Raw genomic sequence first — 14,474 nt, forward strand, 5'->3', positions numbered from 1 at the left:
AGTTATTGGATTTTTAACGATTTAATTCATGTAGTTTATAAAATTGTAATAATTTAGTCAATTGATTTATCAATCTATATACATAAGAAATTTAATTAAAATTTATTTACGATACTAATCATTATAAACTTTAAATGAATGACTAAATGGTTATATGTTAAAATTTAATGACTAATTTGTTAACTATTTTAACATTGTTGAGCAGGTAAGGGACCGAAAAAAAAAAAGAAAATTGAGGCCTAAAATGAAATTTAAATTCAATCCGATAATACGAGGTCGGAAGTAAGCCCTAAGAGGATTCCGGCGAGAGAGAAGCAGCGGGAGCAGAACAATGGATCTTCTGAAGCAAGAACTTCTGAAGAAACGTCAAGCCCTAGCCAGCGAAACCGGCGGCAAGCGCGTCTTCAAGCGATCCGAGATCGAGCAGAAGCAAATCCAGAAGCTACGCGAGCAAGAGAAGCGCCAATTGGAAGCCAAATCTCTCCGCCAATCCACCGCCTACGCCGCCGCCGCCGAGCCCACCTCCACATCTTCCAAATCCAACCCATCAGCCTCCGCTTCCACCACTTCCTCCTCCGCCGCCGTCAACTCCACCGCCACCACTTCGAAATCCCTGACGGACGAGCAGAACATCGACAACCTCGTCCTTCCCAGACAGGAAGTGATCCGGCGACTCCGCTTTCTGAAGCAGCCCATCACCCTTTTCGGAGAAGACGACGACGCCCGCCTTGATCGCTTGAAGTATGTGCTGAAAGCGGGGCTTTTCGAGGTGGATAGTGATTTGACAGAGGGGCAGACTAACGACTTTCTTCGGGATATTGCGGAGTTGAGGAAGCGCCAGAAGACGGGGATTTTGAGCGACAGGAAGAGGCAGAAGAAGGAGGATGGTGCGGTGGAAGAGGGAGAAGGGGGTGGGGCTGACGAAGAAAGTGCCGATGGAGGGTCGAGTGGGGTCGACGCTGACAAGGATTTGAAGAGAATGAAGGCGAATTTCGATGACTTATGTGAGGAAGATAAGATATTGGTGTTTTTCAAGAGGTTGTTGAATGAGTGGAACCAGGAGTTGAATGAAATGCCTGAAGCAGAGAAGCGGACGGCTAAAGGGAAGTCTATGGTAGCAACATTCAAGCAGTGTGCTCGTTATTTGCATCCTCTGTTCAAGTTTTGTAGGAAGAAGGTACGATTCTGCCCTTATAGTTACATATTGGAGTTTTTGAATGTTCCATTTTTCCTGGTGATTCTGCATTATGTTATCTTTAGACTTCATGATGGATTTGAGAAGAATCAGAGCTTCTCTGTCTTTCTTATCTCGTTTGCTTTGCGAGTGCACTACTGAAAAGGTTCCCCTGCGAACATGTAGATTTATAAAGTGACGTTTATGGCTTAATCAGACTGTGGGGATGAAAATTTTGTGTTTTGTTAATGATAGCTACATAAGATAAGCATGTCCATGATTCATCTTAAATTCATTGACCGAGTTTGCATTTCAGGCTCTTCGTAATTCAATCATTCTCATGTTTTCTTAATGGATAGGCAATAGTTAAGAATAACAGGTGGGTTGGCAACTTCTGAAACAAAAATTATATTTTTCTTGCTAGAGTTTTATACAGTCAGGCTTTTCTTATGCAACGTGGTGTAATTTCCTTTATGATATTCACCTTAAGTTTCCAGGCATGTTTTCCCATCCTTTTTATTCTTACTAAATTCTTCAATTCTGTTCTTTTGTATCTGGGTTAGAAAAAAAATTAATTAAAAACAATGAAATGACTTAATAGGGGAGGTAAGTTAGGCCCGAGTCGAAGAAGATTACAAATAGCTCTTCCAAGTGCCACCAAGAGTACTTAAATGGAAGAGTTAAAAGTAGCCCAGACCTTACGGCAAATAAAAATAAGAGTACCCAAAATATTGCTGAAGATTTTTGTTGTTGTTGTTACTCAAGACAGAGTATTCACAAACTAGAGAGATAACTACTCTAGTTTTGTTGAAGACTTTTTTTTTGTTTCTGAAGAATTATTATCTAAAGCCATGATAATGAAAGAAAGCTATTTTAAACTGCTTCTGAAGATCTTTCTCTATTGTTTGAAACGATGACTATCAAGCACCAAAGAGAGTAGGTTGTTAACGTTAAGGGGGAGAACTACCTGCCGCTTGAAGTTCATGTGCATGTAATTCCATAGTTTCTCAGCAAATTGAACTCGAGGAAGAGATGGTTTTGGGATTCTACACCTTCCTTCCACATAGTACCAACTTTGGAAGGGGGACCAATTTGGAGCCTTTTTTTTTTTTAATTTCATGGGTTTTGACATTCTCATGGCTCATGAGAGAGCTCCCAGAAGGAAAGTTTAACTTTCTATGGATATTTGAACTGTCTTATTACCTTGGAAAGAGTTAGTTATTTAAGAATCCTTTGTTCACAATACCCTTGACTAAGGAGTTGCAAGAAAAGACACCCCCTGTATTTTCAGACAGCAGAATTCATTTACTGGAAGAACAATAAGGAGAAGTTGGAGAGCAAGTTCGGCTTACTTTGACGCAGGCGGTTTTGAATAGTATTCCAAATTATTTCTTCTCCATCCTTAGAGCTCCAAAGACTGTGATAGATGCAATGGAAAAGCTTACGAGGGATTTTATTTGGAACGGAGGGAAACATAGGCCGATTGGGAATCTAGTTAAATGGTCTTGGACTGCGCTGCCTTATCAACAGGGAGGAATGGGAGTTGGGTCGCTAGCACACAAAAACACTGCCCTCTTGATGAAATGGGTGTGGCGCTTTGCGAATGAAAAGAACAATCTTTGGAGGAAGGTCATTGCTGCCATTTATGATGAAGAGCCTTTTGGATGGTGGTCCAAGCCCTCAAAAAATTCTTCAATAGGCAGACCTTGGATTGATGTTCAAAGAACAACTCCAAATTTCAGCAGATTTATTATGTACAAAGTTTCTTCGGGGATTTCTGTTAGATTTTGGGAAGATAATTGGACAGACTCTCTCCCTCTTTCGGTTACTTTCCCAGAATTCTATGCTATCTCAACTAAGAAGAATTTTTCTATAGCAAATTGTTGGAACACAGAGGTCTTGACATGGGACCTTGGTTTAAGGAGGAACCTATTTGACAGAGAAATTGATAGATGGGCAATGTTCATCGGGAAAATTGAAGGGCTGGTCTTAGGATTTGAGAATGATTCCTTGTGCTGGACTGCTGATAATAAAGGAGTTTTTACAGTGAAATCGGCCTTAATGGCTCTCACCTCCTCCTCTCCTAAGTTAAATGCAGCCACTGCTTCTCTAATCTGGAATTTTAGGGTTCCAAAGAAAGTTAAAGTTTTCCTCTGGACTCTCTTCTATAGGGGCACAAACACTGCTGAAAAAGTTCAAAGGAAACTACCTCAGTGGACCCTCTCTTCCTCTGTGTGCGGGATGTGTCTCAAGAACACAGAAACGGTGGATCACCTCTTTTTACATTGTCCCTTTGCAGCAAAAGCATGGAACTACCTGACATCTTATCTAGACTTGGCCCTCTGCTTACCAAGGAAAATAGATGATTTTATAGAAGAAGGCCTTGGAGGATCCTTGTTAAAAGGAAAATCTTTCATCTTGTGGAATTGTGGCGCGAGAGCTCTTCTTTGGCTGATTTGGAAGGAACGGAACAACAGAATTTTTCCAGAGAAACAGAGCTCTATTGAAGAATTTTGTGTGAATATTAGGCATACGGCTTCTTGGTCGGCTTCAATCCACAAGAAGGCTTTTTGTAACTATGGTTTTCTTTTGACTCTTCAGAGTTGGAATTCCTTGATTGTATAGTATCTTAGTTTATTGGGGGAGGGTCTTCTCGACCCTTCGTCCCTAGGTTGTATGCCTCTTTTTTGGACTCCTTTTCTTTTGGAATGAATCTTTGTTTATTATAAACAAAAAATTGTTTGATTTCATCATCCAAAAACTTATTCTAAAACCGGGGTCCCAATTTTGAGTAGAGGGGTTCCAAATGTCTTTGGTAGAAGCGGTTATCCAATTGGAGAAGGATACTGGATACTCGCGAAAAAGCGGTTTTCCAATTGGAGAGAGAGGATATCTTGGGGAAGTGATTGAAAGGGGACCATTACCCATCCAAAAATCATTCCAAAAGCTTGTGGATATGCCATTCCAATTTTGACTTTGATCCTATTGGAGATTAAGTTTTTTAATTAGAAATAAATCACCAACAGTCTTTAGAAGTGTGTAGAGGAGGAGTTAAAAACCATGATTGATGGTATCAAATTTAGCCACTGTTACTTTCCTTCATCAAACCTTTTTTTAGTTATGGAATCCCTTAGTAAACTTTAGCTATATACAACAGATACCAAGTTCCCAAAGAGGGGAAGTTTAACTTTGTTTTTAGCTCCATCCCAAAGAATTCTTTGATCGTGTTATAGAAAGAAGGATTTATTGCTGTTTTTTATTTTGCTGGGACCTGCTGTAGAGCTATTCAATATATTTTGGTCACTTACCTCTCGTTACTTCATTTCTCTGTCAGCTTGTTAACAATTGCACTGTAGTACTACTTTTAGCTGGTTAGATAGTTGGCTGATGGCTATTTTTGTTTTTATTATTATTATTTTTTGGATAAGAAACCTTTTGTAAGAACAAGAACAGCCGGGAAAGAAATAACCCCCTCCCAAGAAACTACTAAAGAATAGCTCTCCAATCTTGCATAATTATTGAGAGGCTCAGACTGTAATTAGAAAATAATTTTCTATGCCTATGGCACCACAAATAAGTGTGTAGCTGAACAGTATTACAAAAAAGATCAAAAGAGGAAGGCTTGTCTTAAAAAATTCTATAGTTTCTCTCCAACCAAATATTGCAAAGGAGAGCTCTAGCCACACCGTTCCAAAGGATTTTTGCCTTTCCACTTAGGTGTCAACCTTGAAGAGCTTCATCCAACCAATCATCAATGCACTGAGGCTAACAACCAGAGTACCCAAAAACTTGTAACAAAAAAGTCAACTTTTGCCTTTCCTTTTAGCTACTTTTGTTATTAGCAAGGCCGAAGAGTTAACTTTTGGCCTAATGGCCTTTTCAGTTAGGCCCTTAGCCTTTAACCACCTGTGTGAAGGTAACTGCCCTCTTTATCTAAAAAAAGTGAAGGTAATTGCCCCCACCTAATCACCAGCCGATGAGTCATACTTTGGAACTATAACCCCACTGGAGAACGCTAAGCATTGGGTGTTAGCAGGTCAGAATTGTTAACTTTTGACCTAATGGCCTTTTCAGCTAGGCCCGTAGCCTTTAACCACCTGTCTGAAGGTGACTGCCCCCGCCTAATTGTCAGCAGATTAGTCATACATTGGAACTATAAAACCACTGGAGAATGCTAAGCATTTAGAGTTAGCAGGCTGACATTGTTAATATCAATCACGCCACATGGCTAGCTTAGCTGGTACCTCTAAGGATGGCTCAGGAGTGTGCATTATAATTTTGTTTTCATCTAATTAATTCCATCAAAGTACCTTTTTCATCTTATGACATTTAATTGTCATTCCCTAACTTTCCTTTTTAGATCTACATTACCTTTTTCACTCTTTTGTTTTTTTGTTTATTTACTTTTTACTTTGTATTCATAGAGTACACACTCTTACATCAGTTTACAAATGTTATATTTTGTGACATACATATACTTCAAAGAGCAATTTTTTATTTTTAATTATTTATCTGAGGCTAGTACTCCTTGTGGCTTGCATGGCAATTACGCTCTTAGATTAAATTTATAGAAAATTGTGGTTATGGGTTTGCTGAAATCTACAGAGTACCATGTTTTCCTTTTCTTTTTCAGAAAATTGGAATACCATGCCCAAGCTTGAACCACTGACATTTAGTTTAGGATGTTGAAGAGATAGTGTAACCACTGCATCATAACATACAATTATATTAGGTTCCCTTTTCAGAAAATAATTTTCGCTGATGTATTTTTAAAAGTTTCTTTCAGGTTCTTCCTGATGATATTCGACAAGCACTGGTGGTGGTTGTCGAGTGCTGCATGAAGCGAGACTATCTAGCGGCAATGGATCAATACATTAAGATGGCTATTGGAAATGCCCCCTGGCCTATTGGTGTCACTATGGTTGGTATTCATGAACGTTCAGCTCGTGAGAAGATTTACACCAACAGTGTGGCCCATATCATGAACGACGAGACAACAAGAAAATACTTGCAATCAATTAAGAGATTGATGACGTTTTGTCAACGACGCTATCCAACAATGCCGTCCAAGGCAGTCGAATTTAACAGCTTGGCCAACGGTAGTGACCTGCAGTCCCTGCTAGCAGAAGAAAGAGTTTCTGGAGGAGGCAAGCAGGCTTCCGAAGAAAGGCTAAGAATCATGGCTGCCCCAGAAGATAGCTAGCTAACTAGTAAGAATATCCTCTCCTGGCCACTATTCTTTACATCGTTTTGATATGTAATGTAAAGCTTCATAAGCATAGTTTGGTACTCAATTGGTCAATTTCTGAGTACTGTTTGAGATTGAAATCTGTATTAAATATTTGACGCTCGTAAAGAGGTTGGTGATGTTTTGTCAACAGCGATATCCATCGATGCCATTGAAGGCAGTAATTGAACTAGTTGAACAGTAACGACCTGAAGTCCCTGCTAGCAGAAGAGAGTTTCCAGAGGGGGCGAGCAGGGTGTTCCGATGAAAGGCTTCAAATTGCACCCGCCCCAAAGGTAGATACCTGGTAAGAACCTCTCCTGGCCACCATGCTTTATGTCTTTATGATGTGTACTCTAAAGCTTTCATCAGCATAGTTTGGTAGTCACTAAGTCAATGTCTGAGTACTGATTGAGATTGAAGTCTGTATTAACTCTTTAGAATATAAAACAGTGCTTCAGAACCTAATATTTTGGTACTTTGCTAAGGTAGGTAATTGATTCCAATGTCAAGCTTATACATTAGGATGACATGTGCAATGGGAATAATTTACAGCCAATGTCATAGAATAGGGTTCCTATTTGAAAGGTGTTAGTTTCATTTTTTAAGATTTACATTAAAACATTGAAACAAAAGATTAATGACTTGAAACTGTGGAGACCAAGTTGTAATTAGGATGGGTTTGAGTGGAAGTAATTTTATTCTCTTTACTTGTATTAAATCGTATAAAGAACTAAAAATGAACGATTTAGTCTTTGAACTTTCAAAAAGTACGATGTAGTCTCTATACTTCAAGAAACAGTGATTGTGTCCTATCCATAAAGATTGTATTAAGATTTAATAGAAATCTACCGTGGATGCTAGCTATGATCTATGTGGACAAATTAAAATATTATCCGGTAATGCCATAACAGCTCCACCATGGCATCGTTCGGCCTGCATTTTTCAAGCTTTTGGTTGGAAGCTTGCAAAAATTTCAAGAACCAAAATCTTCAAATAAAGCTTATAAAGGTGATTTTCTTGATCTAGTTAAGCTAGAGAATGCTGGAAGAATCTTAAAATATAGGGACCACAGTGTTTCAACCTTTTATTCTTTTTAGTAGAACAAGTTGGGTGGGGAATTCGTACTCATAATCTCTTAGTAAGAGACAGGTGTCGATTATAGTTAAGTTCATGTTGGTATATCGCAGCCTTTCATTTTTCTTCAATTTTAACTGTTTTCATTATAGTCCATTCCAGAAACATTTATTAAACATATTATTTAATAAATAAATAAAAACTTATAACTAACACAATAACCTTAGATTTATTAGGATCACACCAAATTTATGGTTAATTATTGTACTTTCAAATTGTTTCAAATTGGTAACGATTTAGTTTCTGTTTGTCTCTCAAATTTTGGTGACACACGGGGTAGGGAGTGTAAATTTCAATGTTAAAAATAATTCTTCTTTCTCTTCCTCACCAATCCAATCTCTTAATTTTTTTCATGGTTTCCGTCTATGGTGGATTGATTTTTCTAACCGTTATCTCTCTGTGAGTAGTTTTCGATTTTCTTTTCTCCCTTCGTGTTCTCGATTCGGTACCTTCTCACTTGATTGAACCTAGAAATTGCTTCGATTTTAGTTTCCATAATTACTAATAGTATGGAAACTAAATTTAGATGTTAAAAAGAACAAAGATTAAAATAGAATTATAACTGACAATTAAGTACAGCGATTAAATTAATCAATAAATAAATTAGATGAGGTAAAGAGCAACGGAATAGTAGTAGTAAGACATTAGTAAGAGAGGTCGATACGTCAATTTTCGAAAGAAAGAATGTGTTATGACATGTGAGATAAAGAAAATAAAGCAATTTTAGTTACTTCTAAGAATATTTAAAACGTTTCAACCATTTTATCATAGACTTTAAACATTCCATGTGTTAATTAGAGCTTAGCAAATAATTGCCTAATCAACAAAAATAATTTATCCATCATGAATTTTAGATACTTTCATATAGTTGGGAGGTGCGATTGATAATTAATTAATAGATAATTAAGAGCGAGAGAGAAAAGTTGGTGAGAGAGAGTGGTCGTAGTGATTGTAAAAATAAAGTCCGATAACAAAATAAACAATATTTAGATACTTACCTATTAGCTCCATTAATAAAAATTTGACAGATTTTTAGTCTTTCAAAAATAGAAAGAAGATATTTATTTTTTCACATTTCTCTGTTCTATTTGTCAAAAATTTAATGATGCTTGGTAAAAGATATTTGTCGATATTTTTCATAAACATTAAATAAAAAGAACAAAAAGTATTTGAGCTAAAAATATCTCATTATTACTTCTTTGATTTAAAAATAATAATAATTACTTCTTTGAATTGTAGTCAAACCCAAATGCTTTATATAAAAAGTTAAAAGCACTTTCAACATATGAAATACAAAAAGTCATAAACATAAAATTTTGAAATTTTAATAATCACTTCCAAGTCAAGCATTGCCCTTATTTAATTTATACCTTTTTTATATAAATAAATAAATTTATTATTATTATTATTATTATTATTATTATTATTATTATTATATACACATACATACATACTTCTAAATTAGTTTGAGCTTTTCCAAAATTAAAAACTTAGTATAATTCATCATGTCAATTAAAGTCATCGATACCATCAATTTCGTATAAAATATTGAAAGGGACCCTAAGATTACAATAAAAAGATAAATTTTAAAATGAAAAAAAGAAAGAAAGGAAAAAGAAAAATACAATATATATTCTTCTTATTATTTTGTTTATTTATTTTTGTGGTAAAAAAACATGTTAAAAATTGTTTTTCCACTCTTTTAAAAGTTAGGTCTTAAGTTTTGCAAACAAATAAATAAGGGTTATAGCTAATTTCTTTTATTAATTATTTGTGGAAAAAAACCTCTTCAAGGCAGAAAAATAACTAATAATTTAAAATAAAACAACAACAATAAAGAACATAAGAATTTACCTTGAAAATTTCAGAAACAAAAAAAATCGTTACCCACTAAAAATAAACTCTTATGTGAAATTTTGATATTACAAAAAACACTCTATCGATTTTATACTACTCAACTTCCTCCTCACTCTTGAACAAGAAAATACAATAAGAAGATTTAACTAGAATAATTACATTAGGGCGTAAAAATATTTCTGATTGAGACGAGTAAAAAATAAAGCCATGAAACGCTTTTTATAATACTTGGAACCTCCCACCTTATATTATTGAGAATAAATACTCAAATTTCTTTATTCTTTTTTTTTTTTTTAAGATTCATCAATTACCCCTCTCCGTTTTGTTAACTTTATGCCCTTCTAATGTTTGAATTATCATAGATTCTAAGGTTAGTTTTACAAAAGTTGTTGCAATCATGCAAATAAAATAAATTAAATATCCAATTATTAGTAATATGGAACATACTTACAAGGATAAATAATAATAATAAAAAAAAGCATCCACATGACTCATGAATCTAATTTTAAATCCCAAACTTGAATAAAATACATAATTATAATTAACTTAGAAAATTAATCAAATCAATTAATAATAAAAAAGAAAAAACAAAACTAATAGGTAAAGTATACAAAATAGCTAATTTATCAGGCTCATACTTCGGTATAAATTTCGTTAACCTATTTAATACATGAACATGTCACTTAGATGTTATTTGTTACACGAAATCAAATCCATCAAACTTGCAAAATTCGACTTACCTTACATCTAAATATATTAATGAAAAAACTCATAGATTTTATGTTAGCAAGTTTTTTCTTAAGATGACGGTTCGATTGAACCTTCAACTTGAGTGGAAAAACCATTTTTTACTGTCATTTATTGTTGAGATACATGTAGATCAGAGTCTAAAACGATGAAAGACTAAATTGAAAATCGAGACAATTTCACATCTTCATAATTTTTCTACTTATATAAATTTGATGGTAAATTTAATGAATTAAAAAGAGGGTAGAATAAAAGAAATTGGTTGATGGAATTATATAATGTGGAAAATAAAAGAATGAAAAAGATTGATGATGACTTTATTTAGGGAATAATAATGAGGGGAATATACACGTAAGCGCCAAGCGGAGCGGGATTTGTTTTAATGTTGGAAAGCATACGCATATGATGCTGATTGTGATGTTCCCTCCTTTTTCTTTATTTTTTTTTTCTCTTCTTTTTTGTTTTTGTTGCTGACATAATTGGAGCGGAAATTCGAACTAATGATTGAATGTTATGATAAGGTGATATACGTTTATTGTTTAGGTCAACGAACCTCCATGGTTTATCAATAATAATAACGAGACAGTTAAACTTTCGTTAAGATGATGACTTACTAAAAAGGAGATAGTTTTAAGAAAAATGCGCCTCTTTTGAAGAAAATAAATGGTAATTTGTAGCCGCTATCACTAAAACAATACAACAGACGATGTTATTGTTATTGTTTCTTACAAAAACTCTTCTGTTTGTCTTACGCCCGTACCTAAGTTCGAGAAACATTCTTTATTTTAACTGTGTCTGCTTCAACTTCACACATCACTCGTGTCATGTGTATAAGAAAGGCAGGCTTAAAAGGTTTCTCCAAACGTATAAATCGAAATCAGAAACGATCGTGGTGGTATGATTGTCGGGCCCTCTTCTCGTTCCGCCCGCTGGCCCATTAGGTAAGATGGTTGTCTACATTAAGAGGTGGATTGAGAAAGAAGATGGTTCGATTCAAGTATCCACTTCAAAAGAAACCTGTTTAAAAATCGAGTGGGATCAAAGAAACTAGCGGATTGATCACTAAATAGATACAAATAACTACTTTCCATTATTTTTCCTCTTTTGACATAAACTTGAAATTACCTTCCCTCTGAAAAGTCCTTCTCCTCTTGGGAAAAAAACCCTAATTTTTTCTCCTTCGTCCTTTTGTTTTCACGAATAAAAGCTCTTTTAGACCATATGAAAATCTCATCGAGAAGATGAAGCTTTTGTCCCCATCTATGATTAGTCATATTCATGGTCTTTTTCATTCGTCTCTCTTTCTTTTCTTTCTAACTTCCTTTTGTTTTTCGAATTTCATGGAAATTTCTTTATGAATTTATGCTATTTTGTGTGTCTATGGTCAACCTTTTGTGATTTGTTCATTGCCTTTTTGCTAATTTATCGAGTTTGATCGGCCATCAAACATATCGCTTCCCCTCGATTAAATCTTAATCGGTCTTCGACCCCTATTTATTAATCAGTTTAATCTACTCTTGAGTTTTCTTCCTCATGTGCTTTTTTTATATACATTTAATTTGGAATTGGATTGAGATTAATTAGTTTGAGTGTTGAACATGATCGATTCCTTTTACTAGTATAAAATTTCCTTCACATTATGTATAAGTTCAATTCTCGTTAAAGATGATTAATTAGTTCTTCGATTAAAGATTATTGATATTTTGACAAGTGATCTATGTTTATTGTTTGATTGATCAAATTGGTTGGTTCGTCAATACATAGCAAGAGTATTATAAAAATTTTAAAAATATTAGTAATAAATCCTAATTACCCCTAAAGTTAGCATGAAAATGAAAAAAAAAAAACCAAAAAAAAAAAGCGACATCCTAATGGCCCTTACGGAATGTCATATCAGTGTTAGCGTCAATTTCTCTATTTGTCGTTGGCTTTGTTTTATTATATGAATCTTTCCTTTTCTTTAGGTTACTTATTTTACTTATTTTATTATTGTTTTTCTTAAATTATTGAAGAAATTGTTCCATAACTATTTATATTATTTTATACGCCTAACAAAAAAGCAAAAAAAAAAAAAAAAATTTGTTATGTTTTTTCTTCTTCTGTGATTCTAAATTGACAAAATTGGATTTTCCTTCCATTTTTGAAGGATACAAAAATGGTTCAATGCTTATCTAAATCAAATAAGAAAACAAAATAAATACTCGCGGAAGCATGCAAGTCGTAAATATCTAACTCGTCGAGAAGAATATTGGATTGATGCTTTTCCAACGCCTTAGTAAAAACATTGAGCTGATATTGGAATATAAGATTGTACAATTAGACCTTATTTGATAGCATTCCGAACAAATTCGTAAATGCCACATTTTAAAGTGACAGTCAACTTCGATGTATTTGGTGCATTCGTGAAAAATTGGATTTTGCACCATGTGTAATGAATGCTATTGAAAAAATAGATATTGCTTTGGATGATGAACTCTCAAACTAGAATTAGATCTTTCAACTATTTTAGTTTACATGTAATAGAAGCATAGAACAATATTCTGCCTCGAAAATTGATCTTCTTAAAGAAGAGTACCACCAATTGATCTAACTTATTCAAGCCTTTCGATGAGTTTGAGTAATCGTAATAAGTAAGTAAGCACAACTCAATTCTTATTCGGGTCACTGGATCGTAATCAGAAGTACAACATTTCGATAACTAATCCTTTTGTGGATGAGTTATCCAAAAGAGCAAACCAACCAGTAAGTGATCGATCGCATTTTCCGTCGGTTCTCTCATTGATTCAATTGATATATATATATATATATACACAAAAACAATTCAATCCTAAGCCAAATAAGAAAACATAAAAATACAATAATGAATGAAACTAAAATCCTTGGAATTCAGGGACATATCATATCATAAACATTAAGCTCAGGAAGACTATTTATAAACGTGTGTTGTCTTCTTCTTCTTCTTTTTATTTTATTTATTTTATTTTTCCAAATTCTGAAGTTACTTTTTTTTTTCCTTTTGAAATAAACAAAAAAAATATATTTATAATTTTCTCAAACCTAGAATGGTGGAAGTGACTTTTTGTTTTTATGGATATTAACCATCAAAATGGGAGGGTCCATTCTACGTGTGATTGATAGAACCACTGGATAAGGTGGTCGGTAGATTTTAAGTAAGATAGTTACAAGTGCAAATCGATTTTCTTGTGCATTCATTTGTAGTGAATATGACCTATGTATCCAAATTTCATAGATCAATTTACCTTCTCGTGAGGTAATTGTTAGATTTTTTTTTTTTTTTACTTTTTGAAAATACACTTCTAAACATATTCTCGAAAACAAACTATGACAAAAATTCAAAAAAGGAAAAACATTTGAAAATAAATTAGAGAACCATAAAAAGTATTTAAGTACAGCTGTTTAAAATATAAAACCAACAAACAAAACGATATGAAATACTCTAAAATATTCCATAAACAAGAAATCAATTTTGTTATCAAACTTTATATATAATTTGAGTGCAATTTTATTAAAAAAAAAAAAAAGAAAAAGAAACAATTTAGATACGAAAGCTACAAATTTACAGGTTAAAATGAAAACCGAGTGAAATATCAATAGTTAAAACCATATTTTAATGGAAAACTATGATATCTGGTGCAGTTTAGTTGAAATATTTGCAAATCTGTTGCATGGAAAAAAATTTGTAAATATATATAAATTTTTTCAGGTATATTATTTGTATCACACCAAATCCCATAGATTGAATCGCTTTTTGGAGGAATACGATTTCCAAGTATTTTTTTTTTTTTTTGGTAAAAAAAAATTAATAAATTTTTAATTTTTAAAATGATTTATTGTTTTAAATTTTTAAATTTAACTTTCTATTTCACTTTATTTTTATTTTTCTTATTTCTAAAATCTGTGTCACCCTCTGACTTTATTTAATTTTAATTTTGTTTATTTTTTCTACTTTTTCTCTAAAATTTTTATAATCTATTATCTTTCTGAAATTTTAGTTTCCACTAAAATTTAGTCTCTCGCCTTCTAAAATTTCTATTTCTAATATTTTTGTTGGTCTCTAACTTTTCTCCCTCCACACTTTTTGTCAAATTCTCTCTTTAAAATTTCAAATATTAATAATTTGAAATTTACTTGAAAAACTGTGTAATCTAACATTAAAATAATTATATAAAAATCACTTTACAAAACCATCTCTTTGGCTAAAATCAATAATTCTAAAATCATTCCCAAACAAGCCTTTAATCTTTGAGGTTTATACTTGGTATATGAGTTTTTAAAACGGGCACTTCTGGTCATTGAGATTTAAATTTAGTT

At 33.4% G+C, this 14,474-nt stretch overlaps 1 protein-coding gene across 3 annotated transcripts; it reads left to right on the forward strand.

The window, feature by feature from the left end:
* The first annotated feature begins 227 nt into the window (after window positions 1-227).
* Window positions 228-6,869, forward strand: LOC111018492 (splicing factor Prp18 family protein). 3 transcript variants are annotated; one of them, XM_022294601.2, is made up of 3 exons: window positions 228-1,177; window positions 5,961-6,384; window positions 6,532-6,869. In XM_022294601.2, exons 1-2 carry the CDS (start codon window positions 332-334, stop codon window positions 6,375-6,377), a joined length of 1,263 nt encoding a protein of 420 aa, XP_022150293.1. In that variant the 5' UTR covers window positions 228-331; the 3' UTR covers window positions 6,378-6,384; window positions 6,532-6,869. The 3 variants fall into 3 exon arrangements, with proteins under 3 accessions (XP_022150293.1, XP_087974056.1, XP_022150292.1); XM_022294600.2 differs by having other exon boundaries at window positions 229-1,177; window positions 6,556-6,869; XM_088117930.1 differs by having other exon boundaries at window positions 5,961-6,869.
* The last annotated feature ends 7,605 nt before the right edge of the window (window positions 6,870-14,474 follow it).

The sequence above is a fragment of the Momordica charantia genome, assembly GCF_013281855.1.
Source record: "Momordica charantia cultivar OHB3-1 chromosome 9 unlocalized genomic scaffold, Mcharantia_2.0 BLBB01000009.1, whole genome shotgun sequence".
In the NCBI taxonomy this organism is placed as follows: Eukaryota; Viridiplantae; Streptophyta; class Magnoliopsida; order Cucurbitales; family Cucurbitaceae; genus Momordica; species Momordica charantia.

Bases quoted from the DNA above. Each gene is read 5' to 3' on its own strand.
- LOC111018492 (XM_088117930.1), top strand. From the start codon at position 332: ATGGATCTTCTGAAGCAAGAACTTCTGAAGAAACGTCAAGCCCTAGCC. The intron at 1,178-5,960 runs GTACGATTCTGC...AGTTTCTTTCAG, and splicing joins TCAAGTTTTGTAGGAAGAAG to GTTCTTCCTGATGATATTCG.